General features: G+C 43.4%; 1 protein-coding gene across 4 annotated transcripts in view; it reads right to left on the bottom strand.

The window, feature by feature from the left end:
• LOC119220420 (carbonic anhydrase-related protein 10-like) overlaps positions 1-18,559 on the bottom strand; it is a 57,766-nt gene that overhangs the window by 27,088 nt on the left and 12,119 nt on the right. For 3 of the 4 annotated variants that reach the window (XR_005120591.2, XM_037476444.2, XM_037476442.2), the window contains exon 3: positions 7,076-7,218. Coding sequence is in view for 3 of the 4 variants with exons in the window: in XM_037476444.2 (XP_037332341.1) it covers positions 7,076-7,218 (143 nt within the window). In the remaining variant the exon portion in view is untranslated. The remainder of the gene's footprint in view (positions 1-7,075; positions 7,219-18,559) is intronic. The other variant, XM_037476443.2, reaches the window with a different exon arrangement.

The following is an 18,559-nucleotide window of genomic DNA, read 5'->3' as shown; positions in this document are numbered from 1 at the left end:
GTAGCAAATGCCTTTGCCAAATATTACGAACAGTTATATAAGGGTCAACATCAGGAATTAAAAGAAGAAAAAATGCACGATTTCTTTAAAAACCTGAAATTAGACAAACTGACGGAGGATGAAGCCTCTGCGTTAGTAGAGCCAATTAGAGAAAAGGAGGTGAAAGAAACGATTATTAAATTAAAAAATAACAAAAGCCAGGAATAGACGGGTTCGCAGGAGAATATTATAAAGTGTTTGCTGATGACCTCACTCCAGCACTATGCAAGTTGTATAATTATGTGTTAAATTCAGGAGACCCTCCAGAGTCATGGTCTGAGGCTATCATCACAGTCCTGCATAAGGAAGGAAAAGACCCATTGCAGTGTTCTAGTTATCGACCTATTAGCCTCCTGTGTGTGGATTATAAAATATTAACATCTATTTTAGCAACTAGAGTACAAAAATACATTAGGAAAATAGTAAAATCAGATCAGACAGGGTTCATTTCAGGTCGCCAAGGGACAAACAATATAAGGAGAGCTTTAAACGTGCAGTCGCTGATGGCAAAGGGTAATCAAACGTCAATGCTTCTTGGCTTAGATGCCGAGAAAGCATTTGATCGGGTAGATTGGCGGTTTTTAGAACAAACATTAATTGAGATGGGCTTCAGTGAAAAATTTACCTTTTGGTTCCGGCTGTTGTACAAGAATCCCAAATCAAGAATTAGAGTTAACGGACAATGCTCTGACTTCTTTGATATAGGGAGGGGCGTAAGACAGGGTGATTCTCTCTCTCCCATTCTTTTTGCTCTCAGTATCGAGCCTCTGGCGGAGGCAATTCGTCGGGACGTCCAGATTGAGGGGGTGGAGGATGGTGGGGGGAGAGTTCACAAAGTCTCCCTTTTTGCTGACGACATCCTTCTCTTTATAAAACATCCCCTTACTTCAATACCTCGACTAATGCAATGCCTAAAAGACTATGGAGACATTTCTGGATACAAAATAAATCAAAATAAATCAGAGGCAATGATGATATCAGGAATATGGCCTAAACAACTAAACGAGAGGGTGTCATTTCATTGGTCTAAACATGGATTTAGATACTTGGGGATTATTATCACACCTGAAACTGCAAGACTTTTTGAAGCAAACTACAATAAGCTAATTAATCAAATAAGGAGTGACCTAGTTCGTTGGGAGGTTCTTCCTCTATCTCTGCTCGGCAGAGTTGAGACTGTAAGGATGAACCTGACCCCACGTCTTTTATTTCTGTTTCAATCGTTGCCCATAAGAGTTCCAGCTTCCACGTTTAATATGTTAAACAAATTAATTTCTAAATTTATATGGCAACACAAAAGACCGAGAATTAAACTTAAAACACTTCATCTGGCTAAAGATAAAGGAGGCTTGGCCTTGCCAAATATAAAATTGTATTATTGGGCAGCTCAATTATCAGCAATTGGGACTTGGATCAGTGGAGATGAAGAAGCAAAGTGGACCCAAATAGAGCAAGGGGAAGTTAGGGGTGCACAACTGTCTGTCTTACCCTTTATGGATCTAAAACACGTCAATAAAATTAAGATTGAAAATGAATGGATAAAACATACAATCAAAGTATGGGTGGAAGTAAAGAAAATGCTTAAAGATGTTGGAACAATTTCTCGAGCTATGCCCATAGTGGGTAATGTAGATTTTCCACCTTCAATGTGGGACCATGGTTTTAGGGGATGGGCGGCTAAGGGCCTCTTTGTTTTTAACCAGCTCTTTGAAGAAACTCACTTAAAGTCTTTCATACAACTCCAGGAACAATTCGATCTTCCCTCAAGTGATTTTTATAGATATTTGCAAATTAGACATTACATTACAAACCATAAGGAGAGGGAAAGAATCTGCAAAATCCCAAACGGCATTGAACAATACTTTATCTCAGTTTCTGAAAGACGCCTCCCTGTTGGCAAACGGGTCTCTCATCTTTATAAAAGACTGATATTAGAAACAGCTGGAAATACGTACAACATTAAGGAAAAATGGGAAATAGAAGCTAATACAGTAATAGAGGAAGAGTTATGGGATAAACTCTGCTACAGATGTCATAAGGGAATTAATAGCCAACAATGGAAGGAATTTGACTGGAAAGTTAAAATACGCTATTTTCATACTCCTTTGGCTATTTCAAATTTTGTAAAAGACCCATCTGTAGCTTTATGTTGGAGACAATGTGGTAAAATAGGGGACCATACACACATATTTTGGGACTGTCCAATAACCCTTACGTACTGGAAAAATATCAAAGAGGAGATGGAGAAAATTGTAAAAAGAGAAGTACCATCGAATGTACAGTTCTTCTTATTGGGTGTTATATCAGTGGATGTTTTCAATGCTGACCAAAGATACATTTTACGTGTACTAGTGTTAATTGCGCAAAAAAACGTTACTGTTAATTGGAGGTCTGTGAAATCACCAACCGTTACTGAATGGAAACAGAGACTGAAGCAGATTTATTTGATGGAAAAAATGACTGCATCATTACAACTGAAAACTGACCTCTTTATCCGGAGATGGCACATGGTTAAAGAATATTTAAATTTATAAATGATATGGCTGTACATTGTGGTATTGTGTCTGTTGAGATATAGGGATTCATATTAGATGCAGCAAGATATACATGTATGTACACAGTATATATCTTTATAATAATTTTTTTTTTTTATTTTTTTCCCCAAGCCCTAGTCTCAGATAATGTTCCATGTTTTGTTTTTGTCCTGTGAAAAAATATAAATAAAAAGTTCAAAAAAAAAAAAAAAAAAAAATTCAAATGGAAACAACCAGTTTCAATGATCAGTGTCCTTCTCTTAGGGTTAATCCGGTGAATGGATCGTAGTATAGTTCTTTTCTAGTCTTCTGACTACTCAAAGCCCTCTAAAGCTACATGACACTACACACATAAACCAGTTAGTCCATAATGGCAGAAGCCCGGACTTCCCATAGGAATATTAAGATATTGCTCAGCGTGGAAATGCCGCAGCACTCTTAGAGGGGTCAAGATACCATATTACACACCAAATAACACCAAATGCACCTGCTTTTCAGCTCTGTTTTGTGCAGTCATTAATTTGTGTATTCCTGTGGATCTAGTAACACGTGAAATCTGTTTGGATCACTTTAAAAATGTATGTAGGTGCAGCCTGTGAATTTCCAAGACATAACGAGACCTGTCTTTGACAGCAGGAGTCCAAGCAAACAATCTGTTGCGCAACAGCTTTTGAGCAAAGCCAGTTACAAGAAGCTAGAGCATTAGATTAAAACATTTACTATACACTATACACACACAAACATAAATTCGTTCTAGTTTTTCCAGCATCCACCCTCAACCTTTGATTTTCTCGTACATATACAAAGCCTCTGTGTACACATTTTTACCTTTTACCTTTGACAACATGCTACTAGACACAAAAATACACGCTTACAAACACCCTCGCAAGGACAGATGGCCACGCTTTGTGCGATGGCTCAGCCAATGCACAAGGGTATTATACATGAAAAAACATGAGAGGGTTAAGCTTCTACTACAGCTGCTTCCGGTAAAGAGATTACTTTCTCTTTTTAAGAACATTATCAGTCAAAACTTTCTTGAAATTGCAGGATTTGGTGGCATCCAGCCATGATGTGGTACATGGCATCCAACTGAAACTCCAATGTTGCAAACATGTAGGAGAAGTAAGGTTGCTGAAGTAAAAACAAAGTAAAAACTGGCCCAGTCTAGAGCCATTGTTTGTATGTTCTGAGCTAGAAACATGGCTTCGTAAATGGGTCCTGCTCTGTATGTAGGTATAAAGAGGTCATTCCAAAATAACCAAAACAACATTCATTTTATTTTTAGTTCAACATACAATAACGAAAAGAAAGGAAACGTTTTATTTTAACCATTAATTTCCATAAATGCTTCATATACAATGGTACTGATATTATTGAAAAGTCACTTCAGTTCTCAGGTCTTTACACAGACATCCTGTCCATCAAAGAATTGACTTTAAATCGTGCTGTTGGTTTATAAACTACTGAATGGTTTTGGCCAAAATACCCGTCTGACCTGCTGCTATCTTAGGAACCATCCCCACCCCTCAGGTCATCAGGGATGGGTCTCCTTACTGGTCCCAGAGTCAGAACCAAACATGGTTTTTCTACATGGTTCTTCTGCTCCACATCTGTGTCAAACTCCCACAAAGCAGCAGGTCTGCTGAGACTTCCAGATTCTTTAAATAAGAATGTATTGTTTGCTGCTGCATTTAATTAAATCACATTCATGGAAGGAGGAAGAAGATGCTTTTATTCAGTTTATTTCATTAACTGCACTACAACCTTTATTCTACTCTTAATTGTTTTTAAATTTCCTTTTCTTTTCCCTAATGTTCTGATGGTTTTATGTGAAGCACTTTGAAATGCCCTGTTGTTGAAATATGTAATACAAATGAACTTGCGTTGTCTTACTACTCTCAATATTTGAATCTTTTCCATCTATGCATTGAGCGTTCATTCTGTACACATTCCGTCCATCATATAGAGGGATCCTTCTTCTGCCGTTCTCTCTACAGGTTCTTTTTCTCCCTGTTAAAAGTTAGTTTTGGGGGGAGTTCTTTGTTTGCCGATGTGAAGGTTCCGGGACAGAGAATGTTGCATGTGTACAGATTGTAAAGACATCAGTGGCATTTAATAAATTAAAATCTTCAGGTGTTTAGCACTATTTTTTAGTTTTTCTGAGAGGTAACCACAACAATTGCGCTAAACCATCAATTATTTTTAAATGTAATTTGTTACGGTTTCACTAAGCATCAAGCAGTTCTATGAACATCCTACATTGCTTTCTTAGAAATAGAGCTGTCCAGAATACCACAAACAATTGAAAATCCATGTACACAGCTCGCCAAACAGTTGCATTTAAGCATGATAAAGTAAACAACATGGATGTGTGTATTTGATGCGTGGCAGGATGAAGACCCATAGGACTCTGCCCCACTCTGCCTGAAACCATTTTGGGATGAAAAGCCCCAGGGAATGCAATGGTGCTAAATGTTTTTGAAGCGTAAAGTCACAGCCGGTTAATGTCTTAATCCCTGATCCAACCACAGAGCTGAGCACATGACATCATAATAACATCCAATTTAAAAAAAGCTTCATATTCAAGTCTTCAAAATTAAACAAGAAACTGATACATATGTACCAGCCAGTCGATGGTGTGAGTGAAAAGCACGTTTATACCCCAATCGGAGGATAGGCTCCGCAAATGCCCAATTCCCAAGAAGGTCCCACGTCTTGTTTCCCAGCTGCTCGGTTAAATGGAGGGTTAATCTGGGGGATTAGATGCAAATCTCAGATCGAGCCAGAGAGCAGCACACCCAGTTTTAGATTGGTAAATGTAAATATATTTATTCCCTACCAATATATAAGAATATTAACCCCACTTAACGTTAAAAAATATGTCTGAAGACTAATAATACATTTGAGACGTGCAGTGAAAATAGATCTGCTAAAACTCTAGACAGGGGATTAACACATTTTGTGTTGCATTCATCAAATAGCACAATAGAACAGTGGCCATTGAAGACACACACTCTAATAGAGCACCTTTGTAGTTTAAAATGTGAATAAACTACAAACACATAAAATCTTAAATATTTGCATTTAATTAGACCACGTAGGAATTTGTATTGTGCATTTGGCCCCATTTTTACAGACACTCCATGCAAATGTATTTGAAATGAGCTCTGGCACAGTGGTTGAGTAATCCAGATACTTCATTAGTCCAGCGACCTACATTCCTCAGTGGTTTGGGTTAGCCGAGCCTGAGCTTGTGCTGCCACTTATCTGATCTCAAACCTTGTCTGAATCACAGCAACCATACTAGTTTGAGCTGTTTCTCTTATTTGAGCTAACAAAGGGCTTGAAAGGTTGAGATCACATGCAGCAGCAATTTCTTTTGGATTATTGATTTTTGCTAAAATTGCAGGTTGTGTGCCAGTCTCTAAACCCACAGACTATGACCCTGCTGGAGGCAGTCTGAAACTGTAGCGGGTGTAATGGGTAAAGGAGTTTGACACTGTTGCTGTGTAAAGGACTAAAATTGTTACTTCCTGAGCCTAGTGAGATTTAACCTTTGGATCGAGATGAAAACCTCATAGTCTCCGTTAGACAGAAGTTTGGATTTGATATAGACAGTTTCTCTTTTAATATCTAGCATCAAGTACCTGAGGATCAAACACACATCCAAACACAGATGTGATTTCGTTCAAATCAGTGTTTTAGTTTTTCTCAGTGCAGCTACATTTAAAAAAATGATAAACCATAGGCACCGTACTCCCAAATTATTTTTTCATAGATCATAAAAAACCCACCTATGAGTAAAGCAGTGGTTCCCAAACGTTTTCAGTCTGATGATATAGGATCAGGACATTGAAGGCATTTTTACATGATCCAAACAGAATTCATAACAGAAAATGAATGAATGGCCAAATGTCATCATTAATTTGACGAGAGGGCAGCTAAGCGTTCCCCTAACGCAGAGGGGTCAGCTGCACATCTATTGAATCTGCCGACTATCTCGGGTAAAACCCAGCGACAGCCAAAGAACATCAACAACAGAAATCAACAAAGAGTTTGCCATGAAAAGTGTTTGTTAGCAGCCAAACAATGCTGAAATGATACCAAAACTTCTGGTGTGCCAGTATTTTGTATACTTTATTGGATTTTGGATGTCACTTCTTTTCTAATGGTAAATTACATAGATGTCTGGGTTGATAAAAAAGCCCTGCTTGAGCACTATTAATGATATACAAGTGAAATGCTAAATAACAAGATGCTATAGGAAAAAGGTAGCAACTGGTAACTGGAAAAGACTTGCATCTGTTGGACAAATTACACCAGTCACACATCTGTCCATCTTGGCACATCCCAACCATATTTCACTTGCTCTCTCTTTCTCACTTCTTTAATTTGTATTTCTTAGGTGCAACCATATGATTTAGTGCAATTCAGTAACTCACCCTTGGATCCCGACCCAAACTTTGGGAATAACTGATCAGAATGGTTACACTGCTTACCTTCCGTCCTGCTGTGTTGAGCCTCAGAGGGGTCAGGTAGGGGTCAAAGATCAAGTGACTGGTCTCAATGTCGATGGGCGACTGCCTCCTCCCTATTGCACACAAGTTCCAGGCTGAGTGAACCAGACCCCAGAAAGATGGGACTGGTGGTGGGTGGGATTGGAGTGAGCAGAAAGATAGGGAGAACAAGAGATAGTAGCATTACATGTCATTTAGCTGATGCTTTTGTCCAAAGTGACTTACATTGCATTATAATTCATGCGTTACATTTTGCCTGGGGAGCAATTTGGGGTTAGGTGTCTTGCTCAGGGACGCTTCAACATGGCACATGGAGCAGCCGGGATTCGATCCATGAACCTTGCGGTTCCCAGTGCACCACACTACTCTGTGCGCCACCATTTCCAATAGCAGTAATCATTGAGTGTGCTTAGCAATGTATGTATTCGTCATCTTTTCAATGATCTTACGACATCTCAAATTTGTCTTGGCGGGGCACCAACAGATAACAGAGGTTTCAAACCCCCAGCTTGAGAAACACGGAGTAACAATAGAGACCTTTGAAGGGATATCTTGACACTTAAAGTTTGCACCAAGCAGCGTGTACAGACACCTGATCTCCTGCCTTTTCAGTTTTATATTGAATATTCTGAAGTTGGGTAATTCCTCTTTTCGCCATACCTACTGAATCCTTCCACTAAACCCTTGGAGATTCACTTCTTCTCACAGACCTGCTTCAAAATGTGTAAATATTCTCTGCTGTCTACCCAACAGGGTACACGGAGCCAGCTGCCCGGAATGAGTTGTGTTAGGGCATCTAAGACATTCAAATTAACAGTGTTAATGTAACGTATATGTTTTGTGCATGAATGAAGTCGATCCTGCAGATGACAATAAATCATAAATAGTGCCTTCTGGTCTTTATTTGCGCCTCAGCTCCCTAGACACAAGCTTCAACAGCGTAACCGATCTGTCAAGGAAAAACCAGACTACCTAAAATCTATATAACTATCAAAAGAATCATGATAAAAGGGGAAAACAACAACCCCAAGTAAACAAAATAAATAACTGAATGACAACAGTCATTAAAACATAAGAAAAAAAAAACACGTACCTGCAGAAGACAATAAAACATAAATAGTGCCTTCTGGTCTTTATTTGCGCCTCAGCTCCCTAGACACAAGCTTCATAGAGGGGAAGATATAAGTCAGTGCAACCGGATGTGGCTAATACAAATGGCGCCAAATTAAACAACCACCAAAAGTATATTTTAACATCTAAAACAATGCCACCTAGTCAGCTGGATGTCGTGATAATGTTGCTCACGGTAATGGTCGCTGATACAATTACATTTTTAAAGAACATAACAAAATAGTACGACATCATTTTCCCCACAACCTACCTTCAACAGCGTAACCGATCTGTGAAGGAAAAAAAAAGCAGGACTACGGAAGCCCAGGAGGCGCAGACGAGACGAAACGCAACTTCCGCCAAAACAGATCCAACTGATCAAAATAAAATTCACACACTAATAACTAATAACCAAAAAAAACAAGAGATGATACATTGAAAATGACAACATGTATTTCTGTTACATTCACCTCCACTGAATTTTATCAAAGATGAGCACTCAGTACTGATCGCATTCCAAAGAAAACATTACAAATTTACAACTTACAAAGGGCCAACATCAACAAAACCATCAAAAATGTATCCCATAAGGATGAAGTGGTACGAGAGCAGAGTTTGTCTCTCAACCCAACAACTGGCAACAAGGTGCCTTGTACACCCCACAAGGCCCAAACACAAAGAGCACTGCAGTACAGACTCATAACGAAAAAAACAAAACAAGTAACAGTCTGTAACCTGGAGTTACAAACAGCCTCAACCGCGGGCTACTCATTAACAGCATCCTGCCTGGACATTGTCTGTATAAGCCTGTTCACAGGATTGATTAAGCGACCAAATCTCGACCTGACCGGTGCATTAAAACGACCACAGTGTTCAGGTGCGATCTGAACCACAGTATGCAAAGAGTCAGACACATTATCTGTCGGTGTCATGGTATCAAGCGCAGCAGTCAAAGGGCAAGAATCACAAGTCGCAGACTGATCAGTGGGGTCGTCTTCAAGTGAGATAGTTGCATTCTTGGGATCCGAAGCAACAGTTGTCGCATCAACAGTTGTCGCATCAACCAGACTTGGCCCAGACAACTGAGCAATCCATTCAATGGTTCTGCTCTCCGAATCCACAGGCACCGCATCAGCAAGAGGGGCCTGTCCATCTCTCACCGTCACAGGAGATTCACTGTCACTTTTAATGCCAAAGCTTTCACTAGCCACACTACAAGGCTCACCCCCTCTCTCAGACAAAGCGTCTTCAGCCTCGCCACCATCATCTCCTGAAATGGAGGAGCCTGTGCTGAGCAAGGATGAGGCCAGATCAGATATGTCACATGTATCTCCCACAGGAAGAAAATTGACCAGCATCAACAGATTCCTGTGAATCACCTTCTCCCGTCCAGTGGTTGTATCGCAGATTCTGTACGTGTGTGTCTCCGTATTCACATCTACCACAGTGTAGACGGTGGAGTCCCACCTGTCAGCGAGCTTCTTTTTACCCCTCTCCTTTCTGTTGGCCAAGAGCACCCTGTCACCGATCTTTATATTGGATCCCTTTACTTTCTTGTTATACAGCTGGGCATGTCGATTCTGCTCTTTTGTAGCATGAACCTGAGCAATAACCATTGCTTCCTTCAGATCATTGGCGAGACACGCCACATACTTCTCATAACTCACTACAGCAGAGTCATGAAGAACAGCACGAAAGAGGACATCAACAGGTATGCGGGGGATCCGGCCAAACATGAGGTAGAATGGGGAATAACCTGTCGTCTCATGTCTCAGCCTTTTCTTCCGGTGTCAACGCTCGAATCATACCACCCAGGGTCCGATTGAAACGCTCCACACTCCCATTTCCCATTGGGTGATAAGGGATCGTGTGTGATTTCTTGACACCAGAGATCCTGAGAAGCTCACTAATCAGCAGACTCTCAAAGTTAGCCCCTTGATCACTATGGATACGTTGCGGGAATCCAAAAACACAGAAATACCGGTCCCATAGAACCCTGGCCACCTGTTTAGCTGTCTGGTCCTTACATGAAAATGCTTGAGCCATCCTTGTGAAATGATCAGTTATCACCAGAACGTCGACAGACCTGCTTTTGGAATCCTCAGCCGACCAAAAGTCAATGCAGACCAACTCCAGCGGCCGAGTTGTCATTATACTTTCCAGGGGGGCCCGCCCTTCAGGCTCGACTGTCTTGCTTACGATGCATCGCTGACAATGACGAACGTAGTCTCTTACGTCTCTGTCGAGGTTCGGCCAGAAAAACCTTTGTCTCGCCAAGCTGAGACTCCTGGACTGAGCTTGATGTCCAGCCCTATCATGGATCCCTTGCAGAACCTCAGTCTTCAGTGAGTCAGGAACAATGTATTGAAAACGCTTTGCTTTGGTCTTCTGATCTCTTGAAGTCCTGTACAGTACACCATCCTTCACAGTCAACCTATCCCAGTGTTTCAGGTACCTTGTGACCAGAACAGACTCTTTGAATCGTTCCCTTCTAGAAGCCCTCCGATGTCTTTCAACATAAGACAGAACACGAGAGAGGGTTCTGTCTCTTGACTGCATATCACAGAGGTCCTTCACAGTGTAAGCAGGTAAGGCGTCTTATCCAGGAACCAACTGAGGTAAGTGCTGCAACACCTCAACGACACAAAGCCTTGGACCCTCATCCCATTCAACACAGCGGACACGTCCTCCTTGGCAACAGACTGAATGTGCCTGCGCAGTGGGCTGCAGCCTGTGACCAACACTCACCTTGACAACGGCACACGGCTCAGGGCATCAGCTACAATGTTCTGCGGCCCCGGAACGTATTTGATATCTAAGTCATAACTCGCTAACTTGGCAACCCAATGTTGCTCACAGCAGTCTAGCTTCGGCTTCGTTAGAATGTGTGTCAACGGGTTGTTATCTGTCCAGACAGTGAATTTGTGGCCTTTCAGCCAATGACTGAACTTTTCGCAGATCGACCACTTCAAGGCTAGAAAATCCAACCGATGAGCTGGGTAGTTCTTTTGAGACCGAGATAACAACGACTTGCTGGCAAAAGGTCTGGCACTTGCCTCACCCTCCTGGATTTGGGACAGAACCGCATCAATGCCATCCAAGGACGCATCAGTGGACAGCATGAAGGGACGGTTAAAATCGGGGTGAGCTAAGACAACACTGTGGAGCAGTGAAACTTTCAGACTTTCAAAAGCCTATCCCTGCTCAGATGTCAAATCAGCCGCATACAACTTCCTGCTCGACAGTTTTTTGGGGGGGGGGTTGTTTACCTCTCCTCTTTGCACCTTTCAGCAGGTCAAATAGCAGCTTGGCCATTGCGGAGTAACTAGGCATGAAGTGTTGATAGTAATTTATCATCCCTAAGAAGGACCGTATGCGTTTCGGGGACGGAGTCACACCATCAGACTCCATGAGGTCAGTGCTTACCATGTTAGTGATGCTCTCAATCTTGCTAGGGTCTGTTGAAACACCATGCTCATCAACAATGTGGCCAAGAAACTTTACAGACCTCCTGAGGAAAAAGCACTTCTTAGGGAATAACTTCAAGTTGTGTCGACACAGCTTCTTAAACACCATCTCCAAGCGCAGCAAGGCAGTCTCCTCATCAGGTGCAAACACCAGAAAGTCATCCAAGTAGCATAAAAGACTCTAATAGTTTTGGTCACCAAAAATGCTCGTCATCATGCGCATAAAGCTCCCGGGACTGTTGCAGAGGCCCTGCGGCAGACGGTTGTACTCGTACAGACCCATGGGGGGGGTAAAGGCCGAGTACTTCCGGTCGTCTTCGTGAAGTGGCATATTGTAAAACCCGGAGGTCAGGTCCATTGTGCTAAAAAGGCAGTTCCCCCCAGCGCTGCCAAGCAGTCTGCCTGGTGGGGAAGAGGATGAGCATCCTTCAGTGTCCTTTTATTCAACCAGCAAAAATCTGTACAGATGCGTAGATCCCCGTTCTTCTTCCACACAAGCACCAATGGTGAGGCGTATTCACTGGTTGACTTTCTGATGATCTCCTTTTCCTCCATCTCGCTTAGTACCTGGGGCAGCTATTGGTATTGACCAGGGGGCACTCTCCTGTATGGGAGTCTGAACGGTCGGTTATCTGACAGGTGTATGCGATGTACAAAGTCTTTTGCTTCTCCACAATCAAGATGGTGGCGCGAAAAGATGTCCTCATCCTGCATGACAAGATCAGCCATCTTCTTCTTACAGTTCACAGACACTTCACACGACTCAATGTCAACAGTACTGAGCCCAATTGAACCCAGCTTTTCTTTGGCACAGCCTGTATCAGCAGTAGGAGGCATGACTGATTGGGTGCAACCTGCCACCTCTGTCAGTTCAGCAACATCCATGTTCTCAAGCGCTGCACATGTAAAAACATGGGCTACGTTTGCATTTCGCCTCAAGAGCACAGGTCTGTCGGATGTATTGATGAGCTTCAGCGGAACCTGCCTGTCCCCCCAAAGTGTGGTTACGATCTTTGCGACCAGAACACCTCTGGGAGCCGAACGGGATGAAGTGCTTCCTGGAGAAATAGGAGTGTTCTTAGGTAGTTTTCCCCAGATGAGGTATTCACGGCCAGGCTAGAGACAGGTAGCTGAGTTACACCTGACTGTACCAACATTGTCAGAAACCTGACTACCTCTCCATGGACTCAGACCCGAGAGCATAGACAGGAAACATTCAGTGTCTGTGTCTCTGTGTGGTGGTGGGGTGTGAAAGAAACATATAAGTGAGCTGCCCGGTGTCCGAGTATTACTCCGCACGTCTGCTACAGTGGCGCCGAAGGTCCGAGCCCTGGAAAGAACGAGATTCAATACGTCCTGGACCTGCGAGCCAAACTCCACACACTGGGTGAGTTGTCACGTGAGAATTTGCTCGAGGCCCAGGAGCGTCAACAACGGCTGTACAACAGAGGAGCAAAGCTGAGACAATTTACACCGAGAGAAAAAGTACTTGTATTGCTTCCTTCCTCCAGCTCAAAACTCCTCGCCAGGTGGCAAGGGCCCTTCGAGGTCACACGGCGGGTGGGGGACGTTGACTATAAGGTGGTGCGATCTGACAGGGGCGGAGCTACGCAGATCTACCACCTCAACCTCCTCAAACAATGGAGGGAGGCGGAGTCTGTTTCGCTGGTGTCCGCAGTAGCTGAGAGAGAGGAGCTGGGGCCCGAGGTTCCTAAGTCCACCGATCCAGTGGACCGAGCGGTGCCAATGGGCGGTTGAGGGGGTAAAACAGGCTCTCTGCGGGGAACCTCTCCTCCATACACCTGACTTTTCTCTCCCTTTTGTCTTGCAGACTGATGCGTCGAGCAGAGGGCAGGGGGCCGTTTTGTCCCAGCAGGTGCAGGGGGTGGACCGCCCAGTCCTCTACATCAGCCGGAAGTTATCGGAGAGAGAGGCCAGGTACAGCACCGTGGAAAAGGAGTGCCTGGCCATCCGGTGGGCGGTCGACTCCCTGCGGTACTACCTCCTGGGACGCTCATTCACCCTCTGCTCGGATCACGCCCCGCTGCAGTGGCTCCACCGCATGAAGGATACCAACGCCCGGATCACTCGGTGGTATCTAGCTTTACAGCCTTTTAACTTCAAGGTGATCCATAGGCCCGGGACGCAGATGGTCGTGGCCGACTTCCTCTCCCGCCCTCCGGAGAAGGAGGGGGGGGGGGGGGGGGGGGGGGGAGTTGGTTCGGCCGGACGGCTCCCCGGCCTAAGTCGGGTGGTGGGGGTATGTGGTGGTGGGGTGTGATTAGCTCAGCTGCAGGGGGGGGGAGAGCTGGGAGGAGGGGTGCAGGGAATGGTGCCGGCAGGTAATAAGCGCAGCTGGGAAACATTTGACTGATTGCCTCCCTGTGCTTAAAAACAGTGAGCAGGTCTGGAGAGGGACACGCTGAACCCGACACTCAGGAGCGAGTGTGGAGCGAGAGTGGAGCGCGTGTGGAGCGAGCGACGTCGTAATATAAGTGAAAAATAAAGAAACATATAAGTGAGCTGCCCGGTGTCCGAGTATTACTCCGCACGTTTGCTACACTCTGTCTGGGCAAGGGCCAGACACCAATAGGATTTTCAGAATTTAGACTGATGCAGGATGTATTTTATAACATTCGTCCCTATTATCAACTCATCATACTGTCCCGGGACAACGAGTGTTGGAACAAACATCTTGCAGCCATACACTTCCATCTCCACACCAAAAGCGCACTTGGGCCTCACACGAAGTCCACCACATTCCACAAGAACTACATTGACATCAATCTAGTTTTGGTCAGTTATCACTCCAGCATCTCAGCTAATACTACACGCCATGGAGCCACTGTCCAACATGCCACCTACTGTAACTGTCCCACCCACTACCACACATGTGTAGAAAAGACTGTCACTACTACCAACTCTGTGAATATTCTGGAAAACAACAACTTCAGATTCATCACACGAGTCTCTCACAGATGTGTACACCGTTTCAGCATCAGACATGTCATCTGTTTGGGAGTTTGTTGTGCGACCTGTATTGCCTCCCTCTGAATACAAGTCGTCTAGTTTCCCTCTGCCTGGTATTGGGTTGAGTTTTTGGCAGGGCAGTTCAGTTTGGTGTGGAAAAACAAAGTCGGTCAGACATACAGTGTGAAACGGTAGTGTGGCTCGAGTCATTACAGACCGTACAAAATGCCTCTCGGGAACGCTTTTCACGGGAGACATGCTGCAACCGTCCACTAAGAGTTGGATGTAAAGTGTTGCGCGGCTGCCTTCTCTTCATCATCTCCTGAAACATGTCAACGATACGGGTGAGAAGCCTCTCTTCCGACTGGGAAATTATTTCCATGACAGGACTCTCCTTGAACTGGGACTGATGATGGAGAAGGGCAATTAGGATGACACACTTGATGCTGAACTTGGAGAGGAGGAGGCAAGGGAGTCGCAGTAAGGCACTGCGCAGACACCGCCATATCAGTCGGTGGCTTACTAGGCTGCCCAGAGGTGACTGCAGTGATGTAGTTTTTCAGTTGTACAGTATCAGCGGCACCACCACGAGCCCTCAACTAACGCTGATAACCATTAATCCTCAACTCAACATCCCGCGAGGTCCATTTGTGAAGTGGTTTAAACTTTAGAGTGGAGGACAGTTCTGGATCAGGGCAGTGTTATATTCATGACAAACATGAGAGCCACTTCATTGTTCATGTTCTCCGTCCGCTTCCCTTGTCTGCGCAAGCCCTCAAGCGCAAGGTCAGCAGCTTTGTTCAGTCTTATACAGTAGTCAACTGGGTTTTCTCTAAGCTGGGGCAGAGTAGCATAGAAGTCTGCAAGAGGAAGACATGAGGGAGCAGCACTGAAATACTGGAGGAGAACATTATATATCCGTTCAGGTTCCTGTTCGACGTCAAGCGCAAGATTACTGCGCAAGGCAATCTTCACCACATCTCTGGCTTTGCCCAATAAATGACACATTACTTCCTCTGCTTGGTCACAAACAGGAATCTGTCGTTTTCTGAGATGTGTTTTAGTCATGTCAATCCAGTCCTGGACTGGATATCTGTCGGTACCGTCCACTCTGAATGTCTGAAGTCCTTTATCAGAATTCACATGGACTGTCACATGTGGAGGACGGTCATGTTGATCGACATTACTGTGTGTGGTCTGGGAAGTAGCAGTCTGGTGCTCATTGGTCATTGGTCACCAGCTGACATTAACTTTTCGACAATGGACTCACCAATCTGGGCACCTAACTGCCCTACCATGGCAGTGAGCTGATGTATGACATCAACATCACTGTCAGTAGTAGACGTAAGAGGACCCCCCGTTAACCCACCAACAGGAGTACAATTTAGGCTCTGACCTAGCCCTGTGTCACGGCTATCAGGTGTTAGTTTAGGGTATCCCAAATTCCTACTGCCAGCGATATGACTGAGCCAAACACCCCTGCCCTTTGGCAGACTTGGGCTAGCAAACTCATCCATATTTACGGCCGTTTATATTCAATAGATGTACTTGCGTTGTGTATTTAGACCCAAAACCCCACAAAAACGAAAGATAATATATATATATATATATATATATATATATATATATATATATATATATATATATATATATATATTAAATTATCAAAAGTGGATAAACAATTTGAAACACTATGTCCTAGTTCACAATCAAGAAAGAAAAAAAAAACGGATATGACCACAGAAGAGTGCAAAGGCGGATCAGGATCTGATGATCCGGGTCACGGCACCAATGTAACGTATGTGTTTTGTGCATGAATGAAGTCGATCCTGCAGAAGACAATAAAACATAAATAGTGCCTTCTGGTCTTTATTTGGCGCCAGCCACTGAGCTGAAGTAAAATCTGTCATTTTGGCTGCGTATTAGAAGTGAGGCAGTATACAGTACCACACATCTAGTGAGGGCCCCTGTCCATTTGTCTGTATGTGGCCCTCGGGAAAAAAGGTTGGACACCCAAGTCATGATTCTTAATTGGTTTTAAGAGTTTTGCAGGCGTCAATGATTTGGTTGTAAAGCTCCTGTGCATCCATTATCTAACCCAACCCTATCCCAGGGTCAGATCCAAGTGGATCATATATTTTCTTTTTTGTAATGGAGATCAGCATCCTTAGAACTCCCCAGCTCCAAGACAGCTGTCCTGTTCCGTGGTCCCTCCAGGAGATGATTTTGAAGACACATCTAATCTATGCTCTGAGGCCCAGCATATCCCATCATGCAGTGCGGGCCATATATAATAAATATGAAAGTGGAGCCAGGATCCTTCTAGGTTTGCTTTGCCTAATAAATTGGAAAAGGGTAAACATATCAACTGGCTCTTGACCAAAAGTCACCAAAATAAGCCTTTTATTTTTAATGTTTTGGTGTTTGTCCACATTGAGCTCTAAATTAATTCAACCCATTGATTTGTATAATAGCAACCCAGTCTCCAAAAAAAGCGTGAAATGGCTACGTTGGTCCACCGTGATAAACGTAGTCATGTTACGTTTTCCCCCAAAATAACGTTACTATGTTATGTTTCTTTTGGCCCATTCATTTACATTGCTTTGCAAATAGGTCACGTGACTATCAAGTTTCCCGTTAGCGAAAAGAAAAACATGGCGGACGGTCAGCATATTCTCCGTGAAAAACACAATATTTTAAGAAAGCATCAGCATTTGTATGCATTTCAATGGCATTTCTAGCGAGAAGTATGCATTATTCTTTCTATCAGAGACTGTAGAAGACCTTCCGTTTATTCGTTTCTGGGAAGATTTGAGTGTCTCTTTGGGAAAGCGTGGCCACGCAACGCCTTTAACGGCGCATTATTAAAAAAACACTTCCAGTGGGGGCGTTACCGTAAAGAAGCGTTGAGCCTTAAAGCCACTAATCGCCAAACAAAACAAACACAAAGCACTCGAATCACATTATGACTTTTTAAACATAAATTGCCTTATTTTAAGAGTTGGCAATAAAGAGAACATTAAACAATACTTTTCATCATTAGATCTTCCTTTCATTGGAAAAATACAAAATGACACATAAGCTGCCACATCACAAAAAAATGGATTTTACAATTAGTAAATGGAAAACAAATAAATGCGATGGCTTTCCAAATGAGCGGTACAAAACTTTTCAAGAAGACCTCGCCCCTTTATTGCTAATATCCTTTAATTGGACACTTAGCAAAGCGTCGACTCCAGAGTCATGGAAAGAGGCTATGATATTAGTCGACCCGAAAGAAGGTAAAAATAAAGAATGCTGTGAATCCTACAGACTAATCTCTATTTTGAAGGTAGATTACAAACTGTTTACATCTATAATCTCAAAAAGAATGGAAACAAAGATAAAACAATAAATGAATAAAAAGAAATAAAAAAAAGTAAGAACAGACAGGATTTTTAAAAAGGCTGACAAACACACAGGATAACATTGGACGAACAGGATAACATTGGACGAACCCTACTTTACATTCCTAAGGGGAGATTATACTCCATCTCCGGGCCGGAGAAAGTCGCGATGAAGGAATATATAGAGTCGTCTCTGAGCGCAGGGCTTATTCGTCCTTCCTCCTCCGCGGCTGGGGCTGGATTCTTTTTTGTGGGGAAGAAGGACGGATCACTTAGACCCTGCATTGATTATAGCCCTCTGAATGCCATCACGATCAAGAATCGATACCCTTTGCCCCTCATGACTTCAGTATTCGATCAGTTGCAGCAGGCTAGGATTTTTACCAAGTTGGATCTACGTAATGCTTATCATTTAATTCGCGAAGGGGACGAATGGAAGACTGGGTTTAACACTCCTAGCGGTCATTATGAATATCTGGTCATGCCCTTCGGACTCACCAACGCGCCGGCAGTTTTTCAGACCATGATTAATG

Source organism: Pungitius pungitius, chromosome 12 (assembly GCF_949316345.1).
Source record: "Pungitius pungitius chromosome 12, fPunPun2.1, whole genome shotgun sequence".
NCBI classification, from domain to species: Eukaryota; Metazoa; Chordata; class Actinopteri; order Perciformes; family Gasterosteidae; genus Pungitius; species Pungitius pungitius.
Note: the sequence above shows the minus strand (reverse complement) of the source record. Positions and strands in the feature narration are given on the sequence as shown.